This window comes from Loxodonta africana, chromosome 1 (genome assembly GCF_030014295.1).
Source record: "Loxodonta africana isolate mLoxAfr1 chromosome 1, mLoxAfr1.hap2, whole genome shotgun sequence".
Lineage (NCBI taxonomy): Eukaryota > Metazoa > Chordata > Mammalia > Proboscidea > Elephantidae > Loxodonta > Loxodonta africana.
The window spans coordinates 91,933,656-91,959,719 of record NC_087342.1 but is presented as its reverse complement, the minus strand read 5'-3'; the positions used below and the strand labels follow the sequence as shown (position 1 = coordinate 91,959,719).

Sequence of the window (26,064 nt, the reverse complement as noted above, 5' to 3'; positions counted from 1 at the left end):
AACCCAATGCCGTCGAGTGCCATAGAGGCCACCTAATGTGACGCCATCATCGCACACGTGAAGAAATGAGGCTCAGGAAGGACGGTGGACTCCCCCTCCCCATCGGTGCGGCAGAGTCTAGCTCCAGCAGGATGATACTCGCCGGCTGCCCGCTGGGCACCGCCCTCCCGGGCCCGCCTAGCGGCCGCCCACCACCCACACTGCCAGCTCCGAGGACCCCGCCAGGGTGTCCGCGGCGGCGCCTGACTGCAGGGCGGTCCCGGGGACGCCCTCCCGCGCTGTGCCTGCGCCCCTCCCCGTTCTTCGTGAGTGCGGCCCCCGGCGGCGGCTCGACCCCGGAGCAGCGTCGGCCAGGGGCCGAGCCCGCCCGTGCAGGCGGGACGCGGCCGCCCGCGCCAGGAACCGCGGGCCCGGAAACGCTCTCTGTCATAAAGGCGGGGGACACGTGGGTGCCGACGGCCCGGGAGGCGGTCGCAGGGAAACTAGGATCGCCCGAAAGACCGCCGCCACCGCCGCCGCCCCAACCTGCCCGACTCCTCGGCCCAGGCCGCCCGGCCCATCCCGCCGCGGGCCAGCCGGGCCTAACCACCTCCCTCCAGTATGTACACGCGGCCCGAACGTGCGTCCCTGCTGACGCGGAAAGCCCCCTCACACTCCTGAGGACCGTGATCATGGGGAGTCCCGCCCCCCTCTGCCCCAGACGCTCCCACAGCCGCCCCTCGGCTCCCGAGGCCTCATCAGACCTCCAGCCCTGGCAGAGGAGTCCCCGTGAGGGCCCCCTCTGCTGGGATAGGACCCCCCTCGAATCTCTCGTTTTACCCTGTCTTTTTTTCTCAGGTTTTTCCGTCTTGTTCGGAGTCCCTGAATAGCCATGTCCATCCTCTACGTCTCCCCTCACCCAGACGCCTTCCCCAGCCTCCGAGCCCTCATAGCCGCCCGCTATGGGGAGGCTGGAGAGGGTCCCGGATGGGGGGGTGCCCACCCTCGCATCTGTCTTCAGCCCCCCCCGACCAGCAGGACTCCCTTTCCCCCACCCCGCCTGCCCGCCCTGGAGCAAGGGCCAGGTGGGCTCTGGGTGTGGGGGGCCACAGCTGTGGCGCAGCTGCTGTGGCCAGCAGGCCTAGGGGGCCCTGGGGGTAGCCAGGCAGCAGTCCTTGTCCAACAGTGGGTCAGTTATGCCGACACGGAGCTCATACCAGCTGCCTGTGGGGCAACACTGCCAGCCCTGGGACTCCGAAGCTCTGCCCAGGACCCCCAGGTGAGTGGAGAGAAAGAACAGGGAGATTCAGAGGAAGGAAGCAAGGACTGGAATGGATAATGAGAATATCCTCTCAGAGAGTGAAAACATTTGATCAAATCCCAATTCCCACCTGGTATGGTTATTCTAAGCACGTTTCTAAAACTGTCAGCCTTGCTTTCACTGTGTCTGTGAAACAAAAGTGATGTAATACTTTTGAGTTGTTAAGAAGATGAAGGAATGTGTGCAGAGCACGTAGCCCAGGGTTTTGCTCTTTAAAGGCTCAGAATAAGTGATGAGTTTGAAACTGAGAGTGATAGGAATTACTTTGAAATGGTGGGAAAGACCGGGTGAGGGAGAGATGATTAGATTTGGGCAGCTTGGGCAGGGTGGGGAGAGATAACAGTTGCCAGGAGGAGATGAATGAGAAATGAAATGAGGAAAGAAGGGGAAAAAAGGGGAGATTTAACTTTAATGCATCACTCCACCACATTGTAAATGTGCCTCCAGAGTGTGGCTGTGCCTGAGTGTCCTTGTAGCTCTTATCAGAGTATGAAGCATGTGGTGGGTATTTAGTATCTCATCAATGACCGACTGACTGAACGGATAGATATGTAGCATAGGCCCTGGCTTGTTCCTTGAAATCCTGGTCACCGTATTTAAAAAAAAGAGAGCCACCCTCTCCTGGAACTCCCTGCCCCTTCACCCTGCTTTGTTTTTCTCCATAGCAGTTAAATAGGGTGCTACATGATATATTAGCTTATTTATCATCTCCTCCACTAGAATGTAAACTCTACCAGGTCAAGGACTTGGCCTACTTGTTCAAATTCTGATCTCACCCTGGAGTAGTGTCTGGCACATAAAAAAATAAACTGAAACCAGTTGCGGTGGAGTGATTCCGACTCAAGGCGACCCCATGGGTGTCAAAGTAGAACTGCTCCGTAGAATTTTCTTTTTTTTTTTTTTCATTTGTTAATTGTTCATTTACCAAGAGAAACTATTCCTTAGCCCACAGAGTCATGTTTCATAATTCAGGAACATAGGCCAGTGACAACTTTCATGAAACTCAATCCAAAGAAATTCTTTATATTCCAAATCACTTTGCACTCTGAAGCATACCAGCTTTTCTCATCTCTTCAGAATCCTTCATGGAATCATAATTTCTGTAGAAATCCATAGATGCCTTCTTGGTTCAGCTACTGCAAACTTACAGAGAGCTGCAATCCCCAGGGACATAATGAGTGCTCCAACGATATGAATTCATAGACACCTGAGCAGAAGGCCTTGCATCTGAGGTTTCCCCAATACGCTGGAAGACATGGTGGTTTTTCTCACTTAACACCAATGTCCTTCCTGACTAGTGGAGAAAATCCATAGGGTTTTCAGTGGTTGATTTTTTTAGAAGTAGATCATCAGACCTATCTTCTGAGGTGCCTCTTAAGTGGACTTAAACTGCCAGCCTTTTGGTTAGCAGCTAAGCACATTAACTGTTTGTACCTCCCAGGGACTTCTGCCAGGTACATACCAAAAACCAAACCCATTGCCATCAAGTCAGTTCCAACTCATAGTGACCCTGTAGGACAGAACAGAATTGCCCCAGAGTTTCCAAGGCTGTAATCTTTATGGAAGCAAACTGCCACATATTTCTGCCACGGAGCAGCTGTTAGGTTAGAACTGCTGACTTGTAGGTTAGCAGCCGAGCTCTTAAGTACTGTACCACCAGGGCTTCTCACCAGGTGCATAGTAGGTGCTTAATAAATATCTGTTGAAGCAAGTACTTTGTTATCTCACGTACTAACCTTTAGCATTTGGCATGTAGTAAGTGTTCGGTAGGAGTTTGTTAAATGAATGGGGAGGAAGCACTTTTATTATGAACATTTGAGAGAAGAGGAAACTGGCCTTTGGGATTTGTGGGAGCAGAGGGAAGCCAAATGGACTGAGTTCCGGGAGCCAGGTGGGGACTGAGGCAGGCCAAGCCTTGTCTCATACCCCTTCCTCTTCCTGCCAGGCCGCACTAGGGGCCCTGGGCCGGGCCCTGAGCCCCTTGGAGGAGTGGCTTCGGCTGCACACTTACCTGGCTGGGGAGGCCCCCACTCTGGCTGACCTGGCAGCTGTCACAGCCTTGCTGCTGCCTTTCCGATACGTGAGTCACTGGGGCCTGGGGAAGGATGAGGGCAGCTCCCCTCAGACCTCACTGTGACTGAGGGTAACTCATTTCTTTTCCCTCTTCCTCATCCTCATCCCAGGTCCTAGACCCCTCAGCCCGCCGGATCTGGGGTAACGTGACTCGCTGGTTTATCACGTGTGTCCAGCAGCCAGAATTCCGGGCCGTGCTGGGAGAGGTGGTTCTGTACTCAGGGGCCAGGCCCCTCTCCCAACAGACAGGTGACAAATGGTGGGGGTGAAGGATTAGGAGTCTCTGGGGCCTTCCATGCAGCTCACTTCCTCTTTTCTCTCAGAAATGGTAGGGGGTTGCAGGGGTCTGGGGAGGGTACAATGGGAGGATCAGTATAGGGGAGCTCTCAGGCAGCTAAAATAGCCCACGTGAAACATAGTATCATCTTCATGGAGGGTCCCTAGCAGGCTCAGGCTGAGTCTGCATTTATGTACCCCTCTCCAGGCCCTGAGGCTCCTGCACCCCCAAAGACAGCTGCTCAGCTCAAGAAAGAGGCAAAGAAACGGGAAAAGCTAGAGAAATTCCAACAGAAGCAGAAGATCCAACAGCAGCCACCTTCAGGGGAGGTGAGAGACTGAGGGTAGAGCTGACAAAAAGGCCAGTGTCTTGCAAAGGATGACTAATGTCTGGGCCTGTGTCTTTTTCCTCTTAAGCAGAAGAAACCCAAACCAGAGAAGAAGGAGAAACGGGATCCTGGGGTCGTTACCTATGACATCCCAACCCCACCTGGCGAAAAGAAAGGTACTGGGATGAGGAAAGGATACCCAGCCTTCACCTCAACCCTCCTTAGCAGCTCCTCCCAAACTTTTATCCCTTCTTGCTTCATCCTTATTCCCACCACTTTACTTGGTGAGGTTGCAGATCCCCCAGACCCCCAACACTGCCTTGTGATGTGAGCGAGAAGCCCAGAGCTCCTTCTGTGCTGGCCTGTCCTTTTCCCAGCTCCTCCTAGCCTTGGCACTGACCCCACCTCCCCTCTACCCCAGATGTCAGTGGCACCATGCCCGACTCCTACAGCCCTCAGTATGTGGAGGCTGCCTGGTACCCTTGGTGGGAGCAGCAGGGCTTCTTCAAACCAGAGTATGGGGTGAGTGGGCACTGCCACCCAGGCCTAGAGGGGATGGGGAAGGAAAGGGCAGGGCTGAAGGACACATCACTTGGGAGGAGGTGGGGAGAGGTCACATGAGGCCTAAGCATGTATCCCATCCCCCCACCCCCATCAGCGTTCCAGTGTGTCAGCACCAAATCCCCAAGGCGTCTTCATGATGTGCATTCCACCCCCCAATGTGACGGGCTCCCTGCACCTGGGCCATGCGCTCACCAACGCCATCCAGGACTCTCTAACCCGATGGTGAGCTCCTGTCCTCTTTCTGAGCTGAGCTGGCCTCTTCTGCTTTCTTTCCCCACTCCTGTGGCTCCCTTCTCTTCCTGATTGGTGCCCTATGTCCACTCTCTTTCTTTTTTTTGAATAATTTATTTTTGTTGTAGTTGAGAGTATACACAGGAAAACACAGACCAATTCAACAGTTTCTACATGTACAGTTGAATGACATTGATTACATTCTTTAAGTTATACAGCCATTCTCACCTTTCTTTTCTGAGTTGTTCCTCCCACATTAACATAAACTCACTGTACCCTAAGGTTCCTATCTAATATCTCAAGTTGCTGTTAATTTGATCCCATATAGATAGTTCTTGAAAGAGCATAATGTTCAAAGCAGACGTATTTTACAAGTTAAGCTAAACTATTGCTTGGTTTTAAGACTTCAGGGGATATTTTTGGTTTAAAGTTTAAAGATTATCTCAGGGCAGTAGTTTTAGGGGTTCTTACACCCTCCATGGCTCCAGAAAATCTAGATTCCATGAGAATTTGAAATTCTGTTCTGCACTTTCCCACTTCCTATCAGGGCTATTCCATAGGTAGCCCCTGACTTGGAACGGGGTTCCGTTCTGATGACTCCATTATAATTCAGTTCTGACTTAAGTCAAATACCTCTTTTTTTTTTTTTTTAATGGTTTTTATTATCAGTATCTTTATAAATCCGATCTTTATTTGTCTTTGGGAGTTGGAAACATTACCTGTAAACATCTGTGAGTGAACATCTGAGAATAACATCAGCAAATTACACACTGTAATATTGTATGTAGTACAAAAAAAGAGGGTTATAAGTATAGTGTATCATAAGTAGAATACAGCATAAGTCGGGGACTACATGTATAGAATCTTTGATCAAAATGTTCTGTAGTGGTAGCCAGGCACCATCTAGTTCTAGTCTCATGGCAAAGGAAGCGGGCTATTCGTGGAGGCAATTAGCCACACATTTCATTTCCTCTTCCTATCCCTGACTGTTCTTCTCCGTCTGTTGCTAGGAGGTAGAACAGAAGCACTAAACATGTTATTAGGCCAGTTAACCGGAATGTCCCATGAAACTATGACCCTAAACCTCCAAATCAAGGAACCAGATCCCATGAGGTATTTGGTTGTACATAAGCAGCCTCAGTAGCTACTCTTTTTTTTGTCATTGTTGTAAATATATCTACACAACTTATGCCACTTCAGCTTTTTAGAGGTGTACACCTTATTGACAGCAATTACATTAATCTGCTCTGCAACCTACTTTCCTTCTTTATTGGCCTTCAGCTCTGCCCCCTGGTGGCACTACACTTCTCTTTCTGGACATTGTCCTCTGTTAATACATAGCATCCTTCCCTAGTCAGGTAGCCCCATCCAACACCCTCACTTGTGGGCTCTCTTCCCTTCTTCTCTTTCTACTAAAAATAGCTTTATTTTAACTTAATCAAGAAATATTTTAATATACTGTTATTGTGAGTATTTTGAAGTCTGAAGTTTCCTTGACGCCTGTCTTAGTTTCTTAGTGCTGCCACAACAGAAATAGAAGTGGGTGGCTTTAATAAACAGAAATTTATTTTCTTACTGTTTGTTGCTGTTGTGTACCATGGAGTAAATTCCAACGCATAGTGACCCTATGTGACAGAGTAAAACTGCCCCATAGGGTTTCCTAGGCTGTAATCTTTACAGGAGCAAATTGCAAGGTCTTTTCTCCCGTGGAGCCACTGGTGGGTTCAAACTGCCAACCTTTTGCTTCATAGCAGAGCGCTTAACCATTGTACCACCAGGGCTCCTTTTTCTCACAGTTTAAGATTCTAGAAGTCCAAGTTCAGGGCACCAGCTCTATAGGAAGGCTCTCTCTCTGTCCCAAACAAATTTACTGACTAGGTTATCCCTCCTTACTGATTTGAAATGCCACCGTTAACAAATATTACATTTGCTTGAGTCTGTTTCCGGTCACTTTGTTCTCCTAACTGTTCCTTTGTTTCTCTGCACTAACTTACTGTTTCAATAATCATAACTTTCTCATATGTTTTGCTATCTGGTTGGGCAAGGGCATCCTCTTTGTTCTTTTTCAAAATTACCTTGGCTATTCCTGCAAATGTTCTTTTTCTGACTGATTGTAGAACCACGAGGGGTTCAAACTTCACCAGCCCTTTCCTTCCTTACAGCCCATTGACTCCCTGCCCACAAGCCCTTTCTCCCTTTGGAGCCAGGCTACCCCGGCCCAGCTCACCCACTAAGTCAGCCTGTGGGTGAGCCTGGTCCTCCACCCAACTCCCATAGGCATCGCATGCGTGGGGAGACCACCCTGTGGAACCCTGGCTGTGACCACGCGGGCATTGCCACTCAGGTGGTGGTGGAAAAGAAACTGTGGCATGAGCAGGGGCTGAGCCGACACCAGCTGGGCCGCCAGGCCTTTCTGCAGGAGGTCTGGAAGTGGAAGGAGGAGTGAGTATGCGTCATCCCTGTGGGCACCACAGCCCTGCCTCCTTGCCCCTGCCCCAGTAAAGACCTCTGTCACCTGTAGTGACCCCGGCAGTAGGAGGCAGAGTCCCTCACAGAGGCTGAGGGTCAGCTGGTTCCTGAGCCCAAATCAGGTCAAAAGGATGAGTGATCCCCATGCTGCCACATCAGCCCACCAGTGTCTCCCTCCAGCCCAGGACTCCTTGCTGATCCTGGCCTGTCTGTCCACTCCCAGGAAAGGTGACCGGATTTACCACCAGCTGAAAAAGCTCGGCAGCTCCTTGGACTGGGATCGAGCCTGTTTCACCATGGACCCTGTGAGTATAAAGTGTCTCGAGTCCGGGGGGGAATGGACAGAGTCTACCTGCTGCGTCTCAGGAGGGGAGCCCACTCATAGGAAACCACTGAGGGCCCTACCACAAATGTCACTCCCCGCCCTCGTCGTGGCCCTTCCGTGAGCTCCTAGACCCTCTAGTTACATGTGAGGCTCCCTGACCAGGCCTTGGCCCCCTGTGGAGTCTGAACTCTCAAGATTCTCTGCGCCAGCATTGTCCCCACCATCTCCGGCATCACGAGACTTGTTCCCGTTGTCCCCTCTCCCCTCAATAAAAGCGCTTCTCTCCTCCAGCCCGCAAACGGGTCTGAGTGCCGGGAGGTGGGACTTGAGCCTCTGTTCTGGTCTGGCCAGGGCTCTCTGGACCCTGCTGCCTAGGCGGGTCTGTCTAGGCCCCTGAGCACCAAGGCTCATCTCTCTTGACTCCCCCTGCTCCACCCAGAAACTCTCAGCAGCTGTGACAGAGGCCTTTGTCCGGCTCCACGAGGAAGGAGTCATCTATCGCAGCACCCGTCTTGTCAACTGGTCCTGTACCCTCAACTCCGCCATCTCTGACATCGAGGTGCGGCCCCTGCTCCCCACACCCTCCCAATCTCCACCCAGCCCCAGGCGCTGGACCACTTCCCTTAATACCCTTCTCACAGGTGGATAAGAGGGAGTTGCCGGGCCGCACGCTGCTCTCTGTGCCTGGCTACAAGGAGAAGGTGGAGTTTGGGGTCCTTGTCTCCTTTGCCTACAAGGTCCAAGGCTCAGGTGGGAGCCTGGGCACCAGGATCCTGGGGTGGGTGGGGTGGGGATGTGAGAAGGGGCCAGGGCTGAGACCATAAGGCCACTTGTCACCCCAGACAATGGCGAGGAGGTGGTGGTGGCAACAACTCGAATTGAGACGATGCTGGGCGACGTGGCTGTGGCTGTGCATCCCAAAGATCCCAGATACCAGGTGCGCGGGGACTGAAACTTTGGGCTAAAGAGAGAACGAGAAACTCGGTCTTCCAGCTCCTTTCCTAACCCTGAAGATGGAGCCCTCAGTGATCATTTGAGGGGTTTGAGTGTTGGGACAGCCAGAACCTTGGGTGGGAAGGGCTCAGACCCAGCCCTTAGTACATTTTTGACATCTTCTGTCCTCAGCACCTAAAGGGGAAGAGTGTCGTCCACCCGTTCCTGTCTCGGAGTCTCCCCATTGTCTTTGATGATTTTGTGGACATGGAGTTTGGCACAGGTGAGCAAGGGGCTGGTCCCGTGGGAAGCAGAAGACTGGAGCTCCTGAGCGCCCCCGACCATCCGTCTTCTCTCTTAAAGAAAAAATAAGCTTCAACTGCACATGTTGGACTTGGGCTGGATCTCTCAGGAGTGCTTTAGGGAAGTGGGGGGCCAGGGGCAGCCTGGGAGTACATCCTTCGGGAAATGTAGGAGAGCGTGGGACTCTGCCTAGGACCCCATGTGCACCCGTAGGTGCGGTGAAGATCACTCCTGCACACGACCAGAATGACTATGACGTTGGGCAGCGGCATGGGCTGGAGGCCATCAGCATCATGGACTCGCGTGGGGCCCTCATCAACGTGCCCCCACCTTTCCTGGTGAGGCTGCTGGGGCATGGGGCCTGGGGTGGGGAAGAGGAAGGTTATCTTGGTATAGATTTGACAAAACCTCTCTCCCACCAAGGGCTTGCCCAGGTTTGAGGCCAGGAAGGCAGTGCTGGCGGCACTGAAGGAACAGGGATTGTTCCGGGACATAAAGGACAACCCCATGGTGGTACCGCTTTGCAAGTGAGGACAGGGCTGGGGCAGAGTAGGAGGGAGAGGGGCTCCTTGCTCCTCAGGGTCCTGACCTCCCCGTGTACATCTCAGCCGTTCCAAGGATGTGGTGGAGCCTCTGCTTCGGCCACAGTGGTATGTGCGCTGCGGGGAGATGGCCCAGGCTGCCAGTGCTGCCGTTACGAGGGGTGACCTCCGCATCTTGCCCGAGGCCCATCAGCGGACGTGGCATGCCTGGATGGACAACATTCGGTGCGCAGGACCCTTAGAGTAGGGGCAGCTGGGTGAGGGGCTAGGCAGGGCCCAGGCCAGGGTGCCTTCTTGCCCTCCCTGACCCCACCACTCTCACCCTGTGCCCACCATTTACAGGGACTGGTGCATCTCCCGGCAGCTGTGGTGGGGCCATCGCATCCCAGCTTACTTCATCACCATCGATGACCCTGCTGTGCCCCCTGGGGAGGTGAGGCCGGGGCCAGGGCTAGGTGCTACAACATCTGGGGCAGCTGTGAATTCTTTGGGTACTTGGTGCAGGGAGGGGTCAGGGCTTGAGGGCTCAGGGAGCAAGACCAAGGAGCCCCCTTGGGTGCTTATCTTACCCTTGGCAGGACCCTGATGAGCGGTACTGGGTGAGTGGGCGCAACGAGGGAGAGGCCCTGGAGAAGGCGGCCAAGGAGTTTGGCATGTCTCCTGACAAGATCAGTCTCCAGCAAGGCAAGGCGAGCTCTGGGGGTCAAGACAGGTTGGGGCTCTGATCCTCTCCCTACTCCCTCTGACCTCTGACCTCTGGCCTCCCTCAGATGAGGATGTGCTGGATACGTGGTTCTCCTCTGGCCTCTTCCCTTTCTCCATCCTAGGCTGGCCTAACCAGGTGGGTTCCTAGTGTCGGGCAAGGGTGGGGTGGGGGTTTTGGAGGTGGGTGCTTTGCTCCCCATCATGCCCTCCTCTGCCCTCAGTCAGAAGACCTGAGTGTGTTTTACCCGGGGACACTGCTGGAGACGGGCCACGACATCCTGTTTTTCTGGGTAGCCCGAATGGTCATGCTTGGCCTGAAGCTCACTGGCAGGCTACCCTTCCGAGAGGTGTGAAGACTGCCCAGACCCCTCCCACAGCCTACCCAAGGCTTAGCATGGGTGGGGCTCAAAGCAGAGCTTCTGTGGAGGGCTGTGGGAGGGCCTTGGAGGGTATTCAGGCTCATAGGCCTTCTTGCCTGCCACCTGCCCTATAGGTCTACCTCCATGCCATCGTGCGAGATGCCCATGGCCGGAAGATGAGCAAGTCTCTAGGCAATGTCATCGACCCCCTGGATGTCATCCTTGGAGTCTCCCTGCAGGTGGGGCTGGGCAATGGGCCAGGCCAAGGGGGGCTGTGGGGCTGCAGCCACAGCTATTAACATTCCCGCCTCCACCCTCAGGGGCTCCATGACCAGTTACTGAACAGCAACCTGGATCCCAGTGAGGTGGAGAAGGCTAAAGAAGGGCAGGTATTAAAAAGGTGGAAACAATGTAAATGCTTATGGAGGGATACCAAAAACCAAACCCACTGCCTTTGAGTCAAGTTCAACTCATAGCAAGCAACTCTACAGGACAGAGTAGAACTGCCCCATAGGGTTTCCAAGGAGCGGCTGGTTAATTCAAACTGCCAACCTTTTGGTTAGCAGCCGATCTCTTAATCACTGGGCCAACAAGGTGCTGATGGATGGATAAACAAAAACACAAAGGAATAATATTCAGCCATGAAGAGAATGAAGTTCTGATGTGTGCCATAACATGAACGAACCTTGAAAACATTGAGTGAGCTAAGTCAGTGACTGAAGGACAAATATCATATGATGGAATATCTAGAATAGGTTAATGTATAGAGACCAATATTTATCCGTGGCTATTCGATGTAGGTGGAAAGAGGGCGTCGTTGCTTCGGGGTCACTGAGTTTCTGTTACGGGTGATGGAAAAATTCGGAAATGAATAGTGAGGGCACGCAACGTGATGAACATAACCAATGTTACAGTATATGTATGAAGTGTAAAAAAAGAGTGTCATAATGGCAAATGTTTTGTTACATATATATTTTTACCACAGTTAGAAAATAAAAGGCAGGTATGCAGGTGGGGCTGGCTGAGGACATCCCCTCCCTGTCTCCTCCCTGTAGAAGGCAGACTTCCCGGCAGGGATTCCTGAGTGTGGCACCGATGCCCTCCGGTTTGGACTCTGTGCCTACACGTCCCAAGGTATGGCCCGACAGCCTCTCCCTCGGCCACCTCCATCTGTGAGACTCACCCCTCTCCTCCGTTCTTGGCCCTGCTGGGGTAGGGCAGGAGAGAGATTTGGTGAGGACTCACACTTCACCCTCAACCAGGCCGTGACATCAACCTGGATGTGAACCGGATATTGGGTTACCGCCACTTCTGCAACAAGCTCTGGAACGCCACCAAGTTCGCCCTCCGGGGCCTTGGGAAGGACTTTGTGCCCTCACCCACCTCTGAGGTGAGGGCCTGGTACATGGGGAGGCGGGCAGCACCCATACAAGCTGTACCCCTGCCACTCAGTCATCAAGGCCATGTTGTGCCAGTATCACAGCCAGAGAGTCAAGGCGCAGCCCCTACCCCAAGGAGCCTCCATGTAGTTGTGGGGTCAGATACATAAGAACAGATTTGTTACAGGGAAAGCCCGGGGCATTGGGGCTCTCTGTAGAGGTGGCCAGGACCTGTCCCTTCTTACCCAGATACTAGGCATATGTTTGGATGCTTTGGACCCCATTTGGCTCCTGCCCCAATGGGTTAGGGGCCCTCAGTTCTGGCCTCTGCCATATGGGGCCCCCTGGCTGATATGTCCACTTCCCCCCAAGCCTGGAGGCCACGAGAGCTTGGTGGACCGTTGGATCCGCAGCCGGCTGACTGAAGCCGTGAGGCTCAGCAACCAAGGTTTCCAGGCCTACGATTTCCCAGCTGTCACCACCGCCCAGTATAGCTTCTGGCTCTATGAGCTCTGTGACGTCTACCTGGTGAGAAGGAGCAAGTGGGGCCTGTAGGAAGCAGGAGAGGAGTGGGGAAACAGCAGAGCCCTGGGCCCAACTTGGCCAGTGGTGGGCCATGAGACCTGAGTCACCCCTTCTCCTGCCCTGACCACTGTCCTTCTCTGTCTCCTAGGAGTGCCTGAAGCCTGTGCTGAATGGGGCAGACCAGGTGGCAGTTAACTGTGCCCGCCAGACCCTCTACACCTGCCTGGACGTTGGCCTGCGGCTGCTCTCACCCTTCATGCCCTTCGTGACTGAGGAGCTGTTCCAGCGGCTGCCTCGGCGGACTCCACAAGCTGCCCCTAGCCTCTGTGTTACTCCCTACCCAGAGCCCTTGGAGGTATGGGGTATGGCTTGGAGGGGGAGCTCTGGCCTTCTCTTTCAGTCTCCCTCACCCCCTCCTCTGCCCCACAGTGCTCCTGGAAGGACCCTGAGGCAGAAGCCGCCTTTGAGCTGGCACTAAGCATCACGAGAGCTGTGCGTTCCCTGCGTGCTGACTACAACCTCACCCGCATCCGGCCAGACTGTGAGCTTTAGGCCCCACTCCCACCCTGTCCCACAGGCCCCTCTGCTCACTCTGACGACCCTATCTATATCAGGCTGCGGCTGCCAGCCCTCCCGTCTCCTTGGGACCAGGCCTCACCACCTTCCTCTTCCAACAGGTTTCCTGGAAGTAGCTGACGAGACCACAGGTGCCCAGGCCTCCGCCGTGTCAGCCTACGTGCAGACTTTGGCCAGCGCGGGAGTGGTAGCTGTCCTGGCCCTGGGGGCTCCTGCTCCACAGGGCTGTGCTGTGGCCCTGGCCTCTGACCGCTGCTCCGTCCACCTGCAGCTGCAGGGGCTGGTGGACCCAGCCCGAGAGCTGGGCAAGCTGCAGGCCAAGCGTGGGGAGGTGCAGCGGCAAGCCCAGCGTCTGCAGGAGCGCCGTGCTGCCCCGGGCTACCCAGCCAAGGTTCCCCTCAACGTCCAGGAGGCAGACAAAGCCAAGGTGTGTGGTGGGGAGCGCTCTTCATCTTTCCCCCCTGCAAAAGCCCCCCGCATCATCAGGTCCAGGCCAAGAGGCTGGCTTCTTGCCTGGGAAATCTGGGGGGAGCACAAAGCCCAGGCCCATGAGTACGTGGGGTCCGTGTCTGTAGGAGGCCATGGAATCCCCCTTACACATGATGGGAGGGCACAGCCTAGGGCCACACAGCAAGCTGGAGGCAGAGGCAGGCCTACAGGCCTACAACTGGGTATCCTGCCCCCCAGTCAGGCCCTTCACACCCCACTTAGCTGCTCTGAAGTTGGAATCCTACAGACCTGGGGCAGGGCTTGAGACCCCACATACAGTCAGGGAGCCCCAGGTCTAGCACCTACTTCAGAGCCTACTGGGTGTGCCCCTCCTTGGGAAAGCAGTGGGATAAACCACACATATGGAAACAGTAATGGCAGTCAACCCAGGTAGGGGTGCTGATGCCTGGGCACTTAGACTCTGAGTTTGTGGGCTCTGAGGCCTGTCTGTCTATGGAGATGGTCCACTCTGAGACAAGGCAGACCCAAGAGGGCAGGGGTGCTGGTTGGGAGGCCAGTGAGAGTTCTAGGGGTGGGGGAGGCCAGCCAAGCAAGTACACACTCCCTGAACTACCCCTCCCATGGTCCTCACCCATCTTTCCAACTTTGCCCCCACTGTCATATGGGTGTTGGGGGTCTGCTGTCTTGTGCCCGGGTCCTCACCACCCACCACCCCCTTGTTCCACCCCCAGCTCCAACAGACAGAAGCAGAGCTCAGGAAGGTGGATGAGGCCATTGCCCTATTCAAGAAGATGCTGTGATACACCCAACTCCAACCCTCATAACCCCCAGTGGCCCACCATGGGGATGGCAGCAATAAACTATTTTGCCACAAACCATTTCTTGTCTGTGTATGTGAGGGGGAGGGGCTGGGCTCCTGAGGTAGTGTGAGCTGCGGGAGGTCTGCAGGCTGGACTAAGGCACTGGGTCCTGGTGGGCACAGGGGTGTGTCTGTCTGGGTCTGTTCCTGGCACCACGCCAGGCCTGAGTCATGCTGCTCACAGCTCCCTTCCTCCGCCCTGCTCTTCACCACTCACCTCCACACTGCAGCTGAGGGAGGCCCGCCCCTGATATCAGAGACTGCTCTGGCCTTGGGCAGGCATGAGAAGAGGGGCCAGGGGCCACCCATCCGGGCCTGAACTGACCCTGCATGGGCCTCCCTCCCCCTCCACTGAGTCCTGGTTAATTATAACTCTGACCTAAGTGCCCTGTGACACCACACCCTGGGCCAGCCCTGCCCAAGAGACCCAGCAGCCAGGTAGGGGAGAGGCCTGAGTGGAGAGACTTCCAGTGTGGGGGGTGTCCCTGTGGTGGGGCTAGGGACTCAGTCTGGGGCTGGTGAGGGGGGGCCTGGGGAAGAGGCCTAGGACCTCTCTCGGCAGGTGTTTGTCCTGCTGGCGTAATAAGGCCTTCAGGTTGTCTGGGTGACCGAGGAGAAGGTGGGGAAGCCAGGCAGGAGCAGATAACATGCTTGAGGCAAAGCGGAAGTATGAGGAAGAGGCCCAAGCAGGTGCCCATGGAGACAAACAGCTGGGCCTGCCCTGGAATCACTGCTTCCTCCCCCCTTGAGAGCCTTCTGTCCCCCAGGTCAATGTCTTGGCCATGCTTCCTGCAGAGGTGCCCCCACCCTACCTGGGCCCCTCAGCGCTGCTCCTGCTGCAGCTGTTGCTATCTCCCACATCCGCCTTCTTCCCCAATTTCTGGAGCCTCCTGGCTGCCCCTGGCTCCATCACCCACCAGGACCTGACGGAGGAGGCGGCACTCAATGTCACTCTGCAGCTCTTCCTGGAGCAGCCGCCCCCTGGCCGGCCGCCTCTTCATCTGGAGGACTTCCTGGTGAGCATCCTGGACCCTATCATATCCCAGCCAGGTTCCTCAATTCCCCGGGACCTTTACTTCAGGGACCTGGTTACCAAAAGAAGGGAGACTCCCCCAACCGTCAGCAACAATAAAGCAGGAGGTCTCGTCCTAGAAATCAAAGAGTCCTCCCTCCTTAGAAAGGCCCAGGATCGCCTCTCCCTGGTAGGGCCCACATTACCCTCAAATCCTTTCATACCCAGCCTTGACTGCCAGTTGCTGAGGTAAAGATAGGCAATGGTCCAATCCAAGAGGCTTCCACTGGAGCCCCTATCCCCTACCACTCTCCCCAGGGCCGCACCCTTCTTGCTGACGACCTCTTTGCCGCCTACTTTGGGTCTGGATTTCCTTCCCGGCGGTTCCGTGCAGCCTTAGGGGAGGTGTCTCGTGCCAATGCAGCCCAGGACTTCCTGCTGACTTCCAAGAATGACCCTGACCTGCACTTTGATGCTGAACGGCTGGGCCAGGGGCGCGCACGCCTGGTGACAGCTCTAAGGGAGACTGTGGTGGCGGCCAGAGCTCTTGACCACACCCTGTCCCGCCAGCGCCTTGGTGCTGCCCTTCATGCCTTGCAGGTGAGAACAGAGCTGCATATAAGGTAACGGTAAGAGGGGTCTTCACTTCCAGTCTTCCTATCTCTCAGATAGAGAACTTTCTGATGGTGCCCTCTTCATCACACCTCCCCCTATTCTAGAAGGGACTGGGGCACTGCCTGCCAATGCCTTGAGGCTATTTCCTAATTCCCTATCACCCAAAATGGCAGCACTTCCTGTGGAAACAGCAAGGAGGCCATTGTGGCTAAAGAGAAGTGAGAGTGAGAGAGGAAGGTGGTGAGGTTGGAGAGGTGAGGGGGAGCAGCACATCATGTAGGGCCTGGTAGGCCACTGAAAAGCTTCTCTGAGTGAGATGGAAAGAAACAGTGGGAGAGTTCCCACTTTGGGTAAAACTCAAAATAAATGAATGAATTTGTAATTAATTGTTCTGGGCAATGGTGAGAGAGCAACAGAGGGAGATTCAGAGTATCTGACAAAGCACAGTGGAGATGGGAGGCTTTCTGGGTGGGGAGCTCCAAGGAGTGCCTTGTTAGGGCAGAAGATGTGAGAGCAATCAGACTAGTGCCTCACTTTTCTCCTTCCGTCCCCCGGAACCAGGATTTCTACAGCCACAGCAACTGGGTGGAACTGGAGAAGGAGCAGCCACACCCTCACCTCTTGTGGCCAAGGCAGGAGCTTGGGAGCCTGGCACAAGGTACAGACATGACCCAGGTGATAGGTGGAAGTCCACTGAGCCACCTCCTCTCTGTCTACTTAGCCACAGTGTCACATGACATAAGATGTGGCATCACTTCATCTCTGGAAGGACTTGTGAGCTCCCTTAGTCCAACCAAGGGCCAACTATGTGGCTTCCCCAAGTTCTCACATCGAAGAACGGAGCCAAGGCCAGGTTTCCAGGCCTCACCTGAATGCTTGTCTTTCATGTGGCTTTCACCTCGTACTGGGTCACAGAGTGCCATCTCACAGTCCCCTCATCCTCCCAGCTAGACTCAAAACCAGAAGCTACTTCTTGTGCCCATTATAAGTTCACTTCCTGTCCACAGCTCACAGAGGGATAATCCCCAGAGAATAGGTTCTCAAACTTCTTGGGTGTTCAAGCATGGTCACAAGCCTCAAACACTCAGTCTCATGGACAGTTGCATGAACTTCACGTTTCAGTTCTGAAACCCTCGTCATGGTACCTACAGGCTTTTCACTTTGTTCCAGCTGGGAAGAAAAGCCAAAGAAGTTTGGATGGACAGGGATATAGGCTGGGGCCGGGGGAATCTTGTGCTCTAGCTCCTTGTCTCTCTTCCCAGAAAGCGACCATACCTGCTCTGATTGCGAGCAGCTAAGCTGCCTTGGGAATTTGCTGGACTTCCGGCTTCTCACCTCTGGCTACTTTGGAACACATCCCCCAAAACCTCCAGGTACCAGACACAAAAGCCCCTTAGAAGCAAGGGGAGAAAGTCCCTGCCTTTCTGCTGACCCTTTCCCTTGAGTCCTCAGTGCTGAAGGCCCTTGTCCCATTTCCTACGGCATCACTTCCTGGAAGAAGGAGAGGATGTTGGCAATGGGGTGGGTGAATGAAGGCCCACTGAGGTGGCCATGACCATTGGGGTGGGGGCAGCTTCTTGCTCAGGTGATAGGACTTCTCCATTGCCAATGGGCAGCTTTTGGGGGCTGACTGGAGGGAGCAGGAAGCCACTGTTTGCCGTAGTGACTGACCCCCCTCCACATTTACTCTACATTTGCCCTCCACAAAAAGTCACTATTTCCTGCTGATCCTTTGCAAAGGTAAGAGAGGATCAGGCAAGGCCAGAAAGGCCATCATTTTCTTAGAAAGCAGTGGATTTTTGACCTCCACCCTCCAGGATCCCTTTTCCCATCCCAGGGAAATGTAGCCATGGAGGCCATTTTGACCAGAGCAGCTCCCAGCCACCCCGGGGAGGCATCAACAAGGATAGCACATCCCCAGGCTTCTCTCCCCACCACAAGCTGCACTCCCAGGCTGCAAAACTGGCCCTTCTAGCCTCCATCCAGGCCTTCAGCCTCCTTCGAAGCCGCCTGGGAGACAGGGGTTTCTCCAGGTGAGTGGCATCCTGGAGGCACGCTCCCTGATAAGTGCTCCTGGGGAAGCTGAGAAACCTAGGATTGGGGACGAATGTGCAGACCTTTCACTGGGTCTTTTGCCTGCTCCCTAGGCTGCTAGACATCACCCCAGCCTCCAGTCTGAGCTTTGTCCTGGACACCACAGGCAGTATGGGTGAGGAGATCAATGCTGCCAAAATCCAGGCTCGCCACATTGTGGAGCAGCGGCGGGGCAGCCCCATGGAACCTGTCCACTATGTCCTGGTGCCTTTCCATGACCCAGGTAACCGTGGTCTGGAGAGGAGAGTCAGGGGAGGGAAAGTCCAGGGCAAGGTGTGAGTACCCCTGGTGGGAAAATGGGCCTTGTAGCTCTAGTTCTTTAGCAAAATGGTGGAACATCCTATAGTCCTGAGTGGGCCTTTACTGGGTACGTGTGTGTATGGGAAACAATTGGCACTTCCATGTTTCCAAAATGGCAGCATTTTCCATGACAGTTTTTTTTTTTTTAATACTATGTTTTGATTTTTTTTTTAATTGTGGTAAATATATAGGTAGCAAAACACTTGCTTTTTCTACAGTCTTCACATGTACTGTTCAGTGTTCCGTATGAGTTAAGCTTCATGATCCATGCTTAGGCAGATGGCCTCTGTTTTCTCAAGCTTCTATGCTAATAAATCATTTTCAATTCCCTCCATTTCCTGTAGACAGAGATTGGGATGAAGATTGGGCGTTGGTGGGTCCATCCTTCTGCAAAGTGTCTAAGACAACTAGTTATATCACATTTCTTTCCCCACTGAATTGGAAATCAAAAGATCTAGTGTGGGTTGACTAGTCTTAGTATATGTTTTTAGGCTGGTCATTTAACCTCATTTTGCCTTAATTTTGTCATCCATAAAATGGGTCAGTATACCTGCCATACAAGGAGCCCTGGTGGCACAGTGGTTCAAGCCCACCAGCCGCTCCTTGGAAGAAAGATGTGGCAGTCTTCTTCCATAAAGATTACACCCTTGAAAACCCTATAGGGTAGCTATACTCTGTCCTATAGGATCACTATGAGTTGGAATCAATTCAACAGCAATGGGTTTGGTTTGGTTTGGTTTTTATGCCTGCCTTATCCTTGGAAACTCTATGGGGCAGTTCTACTCTGTCCTATAGAGTCGCTATGAGTCGGAATCGACTCGACGGCACTGGGTCTGGTCTCTCCTGCCTATCTCCCAGGGTTGAAGGGATGATCAAATAAAATGCTTAGTAGGCTAGTCTAGTGGGCTAGGATTTCCCTAAGGGCAGAGTTTGAGTCTGATTTGCCTATACACATCTCTTAGTGTCTGGCACTTAATAGGGTCTTATTACATGTTTGCTGAAGGTATGAATGAATGAATAATTAGGAATTTAGCACTTATTATACATCAAGGCACTATTCTAAGATTTACAAAATCAACTCATATAGTTCTCCCAATAACCCTCTGAGGTATTATTGTTGTCTCTGAGTTTTCTGATGAGGAAACTGAGGCCCCAATTGCTTTTTTATACACACACATACCTAATAAAGGCCCACTCAAGAACACAGGAAGTGCCACCATTTTGTTAAGGTAGTGGAGTCATGAGACCCACCTTCCCACCAGGCCCAACACCTGCCCTGTCCTATACTAACAAGTATATATATATATACACATTAAAAAAAAATTGCTCTTGAGTCGATTTTGACTCATAGCAACCCTATAGGACACAGTAGAACTGCCCCACAGGGTTTCCAAAGAGTGGCTGGTGAATTCAAACTGCCAACCTTTTGAGTAGCAGGCACTTAACCATTGTGCCACCATAAATATAAGGGAATATTGTTATTTCAGTACTTGTTCACCCCAGGAGCACAGCAGACCTGTCAACTGACTAGGTGTCCCTCGGTGGGAATGAGGGGAGCCCTCTCCTGGCTCATTTCAATCTCCTTTCTCTCTCACCAGGGTTTGGCCCTGTCTTTTCAACCAGTGACCCAGATAGCTTCTGGCAACAACTCAATGAGATCCATGCCTTGGGAGGTGGAGATGAGCCTGAGATGTGCCTATCAGCCTTGGAGGTTTGGCCCATCCCTTCTCCTTCTGTTATCTCCTTCTTTCCAGGCCCTACCACCAAAAGAAGCTAGAAACTTCCTGGGACACCCCCCACCACCACCATCTTCCCTCCTCCCTTCCCCACCTTCACTCCAGCATTCCAGGGCCATATTTCCTTCTACTCTGCTGTCCCTTTCTCTCCCCATCTCCCTGCCACTGCCATTTTTAACACTAGCCCTTTCCCTCCCTGCCAGCTAGCCCTGTTGCACACACCTCCATTCTCAGACATCTTTGTCTTCACTGACGCCTCCCCCAAGGATGCCTTTCTCACCAACCGGGTGGAATCTCTGACTCAGGAGCGACACTGCAGAGTGAGCCTGGCTGGTGGGAAACAATGTTAGCCACCCAGTGATGTGGAAGACCCTATAGCAACAATCTCATAACATGTCATACCATACTATGATGGTAGAGCAGCCTGGGCATGGGGTGGGGTGAAGCAGGCAGTTAATGTCACATTTCCCAATACCTTTAATAATACTCAAGAATGAGAGGGCCTACCCTTACTGATGTTGAATTCATATTTGAACCTGCTCCAATAAACCATTTGAAGAACTGGAGATACTGTGAAATATTATGGCGACAGTTACAAGAGGTGGCCAACTAGTAACTGAAGTCCAGGGGATTGTGTCCTTGAAGACCCCACAGAAGCAGTCAGAGGGTAGACAGAGACCTTATCGGCAATCATCAGCTCTGTAGAAAGTTTGAGCACAGGAGACCCCTCAATCATGATAGTAGATGGCCCTTGGACACGATGAGTACTAGGATCTCTTCTGGCCATAGGTGACATTCCTAGTGACTGAAGACCCATCAAGGGTTCAGATTCGGGCCCGGCGTGAGGTCTTGTCCCCTCTGCGTTTTGAGCCATACGAGGCAGTAGCCCTAGCCTCAGGAGGAGAAGTGATCTTCACCAAAGACCAGCACATTCAGGATGTGGCAGCCATAGTTGGGGAAAGCATGGCTGACCTGGTGAGTAAGTGTGGGGGCCAGAGATGCCAGTGTCCTGCACTCAGAACTGAGGGGATGGGTGATATTATATCTCTCTTTCCCGCAGTCAAAAGGGAAATAGATCCCATTGCTGTGTTGTCATTCCAGTCAGAAGGGTGGGAAAGGAAGATTCCTTCCCTCTGAGATTCATTGCTATCCACCTTCCACATTGCTTCTTCCATATTAGTACCACCTCCCATCTTGGTATTCTGCCCTCCAGGCTGCCACAGGAAGTTCTGCCATCTTTCAAGGGGGGACAGGAAGTGAACACCTCTTCCTTAATCCCTTGCCCCCAAGTTTGCCATTGACTATAATAATCTCGCCCCTGATCCTGTACCCCTCTTTCACTGGTATCCCTTCTCCATGTGTGACTTAATTTCTATCTCTTTCTCCTGTCTTTGTTCTGTGTCTTATCTTCCCCCTATTTTTTGTTCCTGCCCATCCCTCAAGGTGACCCTTCCCCTGGAGCCCCCTGTCGTGGTGTCTGGGAGGCCATTTACATTCAGTGTGGATGAGCTGCTACAGAGGATTACAGTCCGAATTCACGGGGAGATCAGCAGCTTCTGGATCATAAATCCTGCGGGTACCTTCATGATTGTGTCTCAAGGGAAGGAGAAGAATGGAGACTGGAGAATGAGGGAAATGGGAGAGGGGACTTCAGTTCTGGGACTTGGAGGGAAGAGACAAAAGGAATTGCCTCATGTGGCAATCTCTTGTCCCCTCTCCCCAGGGGTCTTCCAGGGCCAGGAGGAAGGTGAGGGTCCTTTAGGTCACACCCGACGTTTTGGGCAGTTCTGGATGGTGACCATGAATGACCCTCTACAGACAGGGACCTGGGAGATCCAGGTCACAGCTGAGGGCACCCCCAGGGTGAGAGTGCAAGGTAAGGTGGGAGGTACTCCTGTGAAGAGGAAGGGGGAGAATGCAGATCTCAGAGAGCCGGGTCAATCACATTCATCTCAGAAAGGTGTCTGACTGCCTGTGCCCTCCCCCAGCCCAGACCTCCCTGGACTTCCTCTTTCACTTTGGGATCCCAGTGGAGGATGGGCCCCACCCTGGCCTCTACCCCCTGCCTCAGCCAGTTGCAGGTACACCTGTTCCCCTCCCTCCTCCACCTTTTTCATTAATCCTCTTAAAATATTTTTTAAACTTTTATGTAATAATTTACATAAAGTGCACTAAGGGGCTCTGGTGGCAAAGTGCTTAAGCACTTGGCTGCTAACCGAAAGACATCAGCCAGGAGAAAGATGTGGAAGTCTTAGAAACCCTAGGGGGCAGTTCTACTCTGTCCTATAAGGTCACTATAGGTCGAAACTGACTGGCAACGAGTATTTTTTGGGGGCGGGGGGAGGGGGATTAAAGTGCACTTATCTTCAGTATAGAGCTTGATGAATTTCATATATACAAACCCATGTAATCATCACCTATTTCAAGAAACAGAACATTTCCAACACCCCAGCTACTGGCCCTGCCCATCAGTACCCCTCAGAGGTAACCCCTTTTCTCCATCCATACTCCCCAGGGGTAACCCTTATTCCGAAGGCCGTTCATTTTTTTCCGTGTCGCTAAATCTCACGCAGGCCACTCTTCTCCCCGCCCCCGTCCCAGGTCTCCAGACCCTGCTGCTGGTAGAGGTGACAGGGCCCGGCTCCAGAGGCAACTCTGGGGATCATAAGCCCCATTTCTCCCACGTTGTCCTTCGAGGGGTCCCGGAGGGCGCCGAGCTAGGCTGGGTGCCCTTGGAGCCCACGGGACCCCGGGAACGAGGTCTTCTCGCCGCCTCGCTGCCGCCCACCTTGTTGTCCACACCGGGACCCTTCTCTATGGAATTGATTGGCCAGGACGGAGGGGGGCGGGGCCTGCACAGGGCGGCCCGCCAACCCTGCACTGTGGTCCCTGTGCTTCTAGAGGTGAGACGCCAGGAAAGGATGCTGCTGGGGCTGGAGCGAGCTGGGCTGGATCATCCTCTGACCAGCTCATCTCCGCAGCTCAGTGGCCCACCTGGCTTCCTGGCCCCGGGCAGAAAAGCCCTTCTCAGCCTCCATATCACCAGTTTCTTGGGCCCTCAGGATCTCGACCTTAGGACATCGGTCAACCCCAGCTTTGCCCTCACCTCTAACCTCTCCAGGTGAAGCTCCTGAACCCTCCGGCTTCCTTCTGGCCCCACCAGTCGGTTCCCCGGGCCTGGGACGTTTATTATTCCGAGCCCCGCGTCTGGCCCCTACTGATTGGCCCTCAGAGTCCTCGCGGGCTGCACTTGTTTCCGCCCCTTGGCTCTTGGATCCTTGGAGTCTGGGGCTTCCACAGGTTGTCTGTTCACTCTCCAGGGTTCGTCTGGGGCGGAATGAGTCCGCCTGGGGACGCCTGTGGCTGGAGGTCCCAGACTCAGCCTCCCCGGACTCCGTGGTGTTGGTGACAGTGACTGCGGTGGGTCGAGAAGCCAACTCAGTGCCCCCGACCCATGCCTTCCTTCGGCTACTTGTGCTGGCCCCGGCCCCGCAGGTGAGACACCTCTTCTTTCCTTCAGTGCGTAGGGTAAGGGGTAGGCGGTGTGGGCTTAATTTGGCAGCGCCATCCCTGCCCTGACAGTCTCTTCTCCTGTCCCCCTAGGACAAGCTCGCTGCTTCCGCTCACTCAACCGGCCCTGCCCTCACCACTGCCCGCCCTGCCGTTCGCCTCTCCACTTTGGTGACTCCGGGCAGGGCTGGGGGAGGGATGGTGGGCAACCCCTGGTGGGGCACAGTTGGAGGGATGCTGCTTCTGCTTAGCCTGGTCTCCTGGTAACACAATCCTCCTTAGAGGGGTGGGTCTCCAGGGCTGTTTTCACTCAGCCCCACCAAGAGAAGGGATTATGGGCCTCAGGGCCCCACCTCTCTAAGCTGGGATGGGGGTTCTCCTCATGCACTTTATTGCTTCTTTCTTAAAAAACCATCAGTTTGGGATAGAAGGCAATGGATTTTCCCACAATGCACTTTCCCTTCCAACCCTGTGGGAACCAAACCAAAGACTTATTTTTAGAGAGAGTTGCTTTCTGTTTCTCTGCAGCATCTTCATTCTACTATGTACTCATTCTTGCCCAGGCTCAGGTAGAGGGGAAGGTATGTGGGAGGAGACTAAGGATAGGAGTAGGGTAGGAGGTACCAGGAAGTGTTATTTATAAATTTTTTTTTAATTTGAAACTCCAAAGCAGCTTCTATTTTATTTTTGTACTTAAAGCTGAAGGACAGTTTCAATGAACATGTCTTCTCCCCAGAGAGATTTCAAAGAGAGATCATTTTTGCACATCATATAGGGGAGAGTGAGGGCATGAGACACCAAAAAGATGAAATGGAAGTTTTCAGGAGCAGAAGAGAAACTACACCAAGATGTCTGAACTTCAGATGACCTACCAGCTAACCCATTTAGCTGTTGGGTTAAGAAGGAGAATAAGCAGGCTGAGGGTTCTGACTCGACCTCCTCCCTCACCAGACTGAGGGGAGTGGGAGGAGGCCTTAGACAAGGGTAGGGCCCTTCCACCCCTTGGGCTTAGCCATCTCCTCCTTTGGCTGGATGACTCCTTTCTGCTGTCTTGAGAACTCCTGGAGAAGAGGAGACAAACAGCCTGGGCATCAGAGGTCCTCCCTGTGCCATGAGGCGAGGGCTTCGCGTTCCCCACGCCCCTACAGTTTACCTGTTGCTGCCTCAAGTTCTGTTTCCTTGGCTTTTCCTTCCAATCCTGGGTGGTATAGGAACTAGCCTTGTTCAGTGGATGTAGGGAGAACTGGGGGGAAATGAGCTGTGTTTTCTGTTAAACCAGTGCTGACCCACTCCCCTCTCTCTCCGTTTCCCAAAAGCCTAAACTAAAAACAATAAACTCACCTTCCCCTGAATCAGATTCTGCAAACAGATGTTCACCTTTTGAATCTGGGATAACTGGGGGCCACGAGGCTCTGAGTATAAATCTGTAAGAAAATTCTAAAGAAAGGAGAGTTAGAGGCTGACAACATGTAGAAAAACTGAGGTCCACCTGCCACTTTTTTCCTATCCCCACAGGACATTCCTTTCCACATGGATCACCTCATCCCAGCAGGTGGAAAAATCCAATAGTCTGCACCTCCATCTCGTCAACATTCTAGTTCCTCCATCCCCTCAAATAGCACAATACCCTTTTCTCTATCTTTATGGATTCTCCCTGTCCATCTCTGTCTCACTGGAATAATCCAGGCCATTCCCCCTTGTCGATGGAATGATCCAAATCATGTCCTCTGAATGGAATGCAGACCAGCCTACTCCATCTCCAACAATGGACAGCACCTACCACGGTGGCATCCTGTCATTAGAATGCTGCGTCCGATTCATGATTCCTGCCCATTAACAATTCCCTCTCCAGGATGGTCTCAGGCTATGTCTACACATTCCCTACCCCCCAAATACACACACATACAGGGGCAGCCCCGTACCTCTCCAAGGGCTCCCAGATGCAGCTGCTGCCGCTGTGCCTCCCTCAGATGGCCCCCAAACCAGGCCTGGCAGTGCTCCAGCAGCTCCAGCCCCTGCCACAGGGCATCCTGTTCTCGCTCCAGAGCCTGCATCCTCTGAAGCTAGAAAAGGCAGGAAGCAGAAGTTGACTCTGGGCCACTGCCCTTCCTCTCAATCCCTGGCTGGGTTCATTGTCTGGTCACTGAGTGTGAACCCAGACTGACCACTGGGGACCTGGAGGGCAGGGGGAAGGGGAAGACTTATGAGTCCTTAACATTGAGTAGAAATATGCGGGCGCAGATCTAGGGAGACGGGCTTCCCTTGACTAACACTCACCCAGAGGAAGAAGCTCCGGGCCCCTGGGTCTTGGCGGCTTGTCTCCAGTGGCAGCAGCAGGACCGTGTAAGGGATCTGCACCAGGGGCAGCCCACTAGAAGCCCTGCTCCCCATGGCTCTGAGATGGGAAAGGTGGAGCCACTCCCACTGGTGCAGCTGGGCGGGTCCCTGCCCTCCACCCCTGTTTTGCACCCATCCTGCCTTGTCTTTCAGCCTCTCAGGGCTTTCCCTGCTGTGTCTGTCTGATGCTGGGGTGTTCCTATTTATGGGGAAACACCATCTCCCTTGGGCTCCTCTGTCTTCCTTCTAATCTGTTTTTGTA

The 26,064-nt window shown here is 53.5% G+C and overlaps 3 protein-coding genes and 1 pseudogene across 5 annotated transcripts; 2 read left to right on the top strand and 2 right to left on the bottom strand.

The window, feature by feature from the left end:
- Window positions 1-463: 463 nt before the first annotated feature.
- On the top strand, window positions 464-14,233 carry VARS1 (valyl-tRNA synthetase 1). Of its 3 annotated transcripts, none has more exons than XM_003422268.4 (30): window positions 465-598; window positions 838-1,258; window positions 3,246-3,380; window positions 3,484-3,622; window positions 3,858-3,979; window positions 4,070-4,154; window positions 4,400-4,500; window positions 4,637-4,764; window positions 7,051-7,215; window positions 7,466-7,547; window positions 8,007-8,126; window positions 8,209-8,317; window positions 8,410-8,504; window positions 8,693-8,783; window positions 9,017-9,141; window positions 9,227-9,330; window positions 9,412-9,570; window positions 9,688-9,778; window positions 9,924-10,029; window positions 10,116-10,186; window positions 10,272-10,397; window positions 10,544-10,648; window positions 10,730-10,798; window positions 11,465-11,543; window positions 11,672-11,799; window positions 12,161-12,316; window positions 12,462-12,668; window positions 12,743-12,854; window positions 12,991-13,316; window positions 14,071-14,232. In XM_003422268.4, the coding sequence occupies exons 2-30, from the start codon at window positions 872-874 to the stop codon at window positions 14,137-14,139; spliced, it is 3,792 nt and encodes a 1,263-aa protein (XP_003422316.2). In that variant the 5' UTR covers window positions 465-598; window positions 838-871; the 3' UTR covers window positions 14,140-14,232. The 3 variants fall into 3 exon arrangements, with proteins under 3 accessions (XP_064139861.1, XP_003422316.2, XP_064139857.1); XM_064283787.1 differs by having other exon boundaries at window positions 4,067-4,154; XM_064283791.1 differs by lacking the exon at window positions 10,272-10,397 and having other exon boundaries at window positions 464-598; window positions 4,067-4,154; window positions 14,071-14,233.
- LOC135231186 (cytochrome c oxidase subunit 6C-like) lies at window positions 1,647-2,557 on the bottom strand (annotated as a pseudogene).
- Window positions 14,234-14,691: 458 nt separating the features above from the next.
- VWA7 (von Willebrand factor A domain containing 7) lies at window positions 14,692-24,542 on the top strand. The gene is made up of 14 exons (XM_023541413.2): window positions 14,692-15,214; window positions 15,529-15,810; window positions 16,387-16,483; window positions 17,088-17,198; window positions 17,663-17,858; window positions 17,973-18,142; window positions 19,818-19,930; window positions 20,159-20,275; window positions 20,745-20,930; window positions 21,399-21,831; window positions 21,944-22,036; window positions 22,557-23,076; window positions 23,276-23,450; window positions 23,559-24,542. Exons 1-14 carry the CDS (start codon window positions 14,981-14,983, stop codon window positions 23,730-23,732), a joined length of 2,901 nt encoding a protein of 966 aa, XP_023397181.2. The 5' UTR covers window positions 14,692-14,980; the 3' UTR covers window positions 23,733-24,542.
- SAPCD1 (suppressor APC domain containing 1) lies at window positions 24,410-26,056 on the bottom strand. The gene is made up of 5 exons (XM_064294328.1): window positions 25,743-26,056; window positions 25,388-25,528; window positions 24,807-24,902; window positions 24,525-24,708; window positions 24,410-24,417 (listed from the first exon to the last, which is right to left on the bottom strand). Exons 1-5 carry the CDS (start codon window positions 25,854-25,856, stop codon window positions 24,410-24,412), a joined length of 543 nt encoding a protein of 180 aa, XP_064150398.1. The 5' UTR covers window positions 25,857-26,056.
- Between the last annotated feature and the right edge of the window lie 8 nt (window positions 26,057-26,064).

What these genes read in the sequence shown, in the direction of transcription:
- VARS1 (XM_064283787.1), top strand. Translation starts at nt 872, where the DNA reads ATGTCCATCCTCTACGTCTCCCCTCACCCAGACGCCTTCCCCAGCCTC. An exon ending in AGCAGCCACCTTCAGGGGAG is followed by an intron (nt 3,980 to 4,066) that starts GTGAGAGACTGA and finishes TTTCCTCTTAAG; the next exon opens with CAGAAGAAACCCAAACCAGA. An exon ending in CTGTGCCTACACGTCCCAAG is followed by an intron (nt 11,544 to 11,671) that starts GTATGGCCCGAC and finishes ACCCTCAACCAG; the next exon opens with GCCGTGACATCAACCTGGAT.
- VWA7 (XM_023541413.2), top strand. Translation starts at nt 14,981, where the DNA reads ATGCTTCCTGCAGAGGTGCCCCCACCCTACCTGGGCCCCTCAGCGCTG. An exon ending in CTGCCCTTCATGCCTTGCAG is followed by an intron (nt 15,811 to 16,386) that starts GTGAGAACAGAG and finishes CCCCGGAACCAG; the next exon opens with GATTTCTACAGCCACAGCAA. An exon ending in CCTGCCTCAGCCAGTTGCAG is followed by an intron (nt 22,037 to 22,556) that starts GTACACCTGTTC and finishes CCCCCGTCCCAG; the next exon opens with GTCTCCAGACCCTGCTGCTG.
- SAPCD1 (XM_064294328.1), bottom strand. Translation starts at nt 25,856, where the DNA reads ATGGGGAGCAGGGCTTCTAGTGGGCTGCCCCTGGTGCAGATCCCTTAC. An exon ending in CCCGGAGCTTCTTCCTCTGG is followed by an intron (nt 25,529 to 25,742) that starts GTGAGTGTTAGT and finishes TGCCTTTTCTAG; the next exon opens with CTTCAGAGGATGCAGGCTCT. An exon ending in AGAATCTGATTCAGGGGAAG is followed by an intron (nt 24,709 to 24,806) that starts GTGAGTTTATTG and finishes ATTTCCCCCCAG; the next exon opens with TTCTCCCTACATCCACTGAA.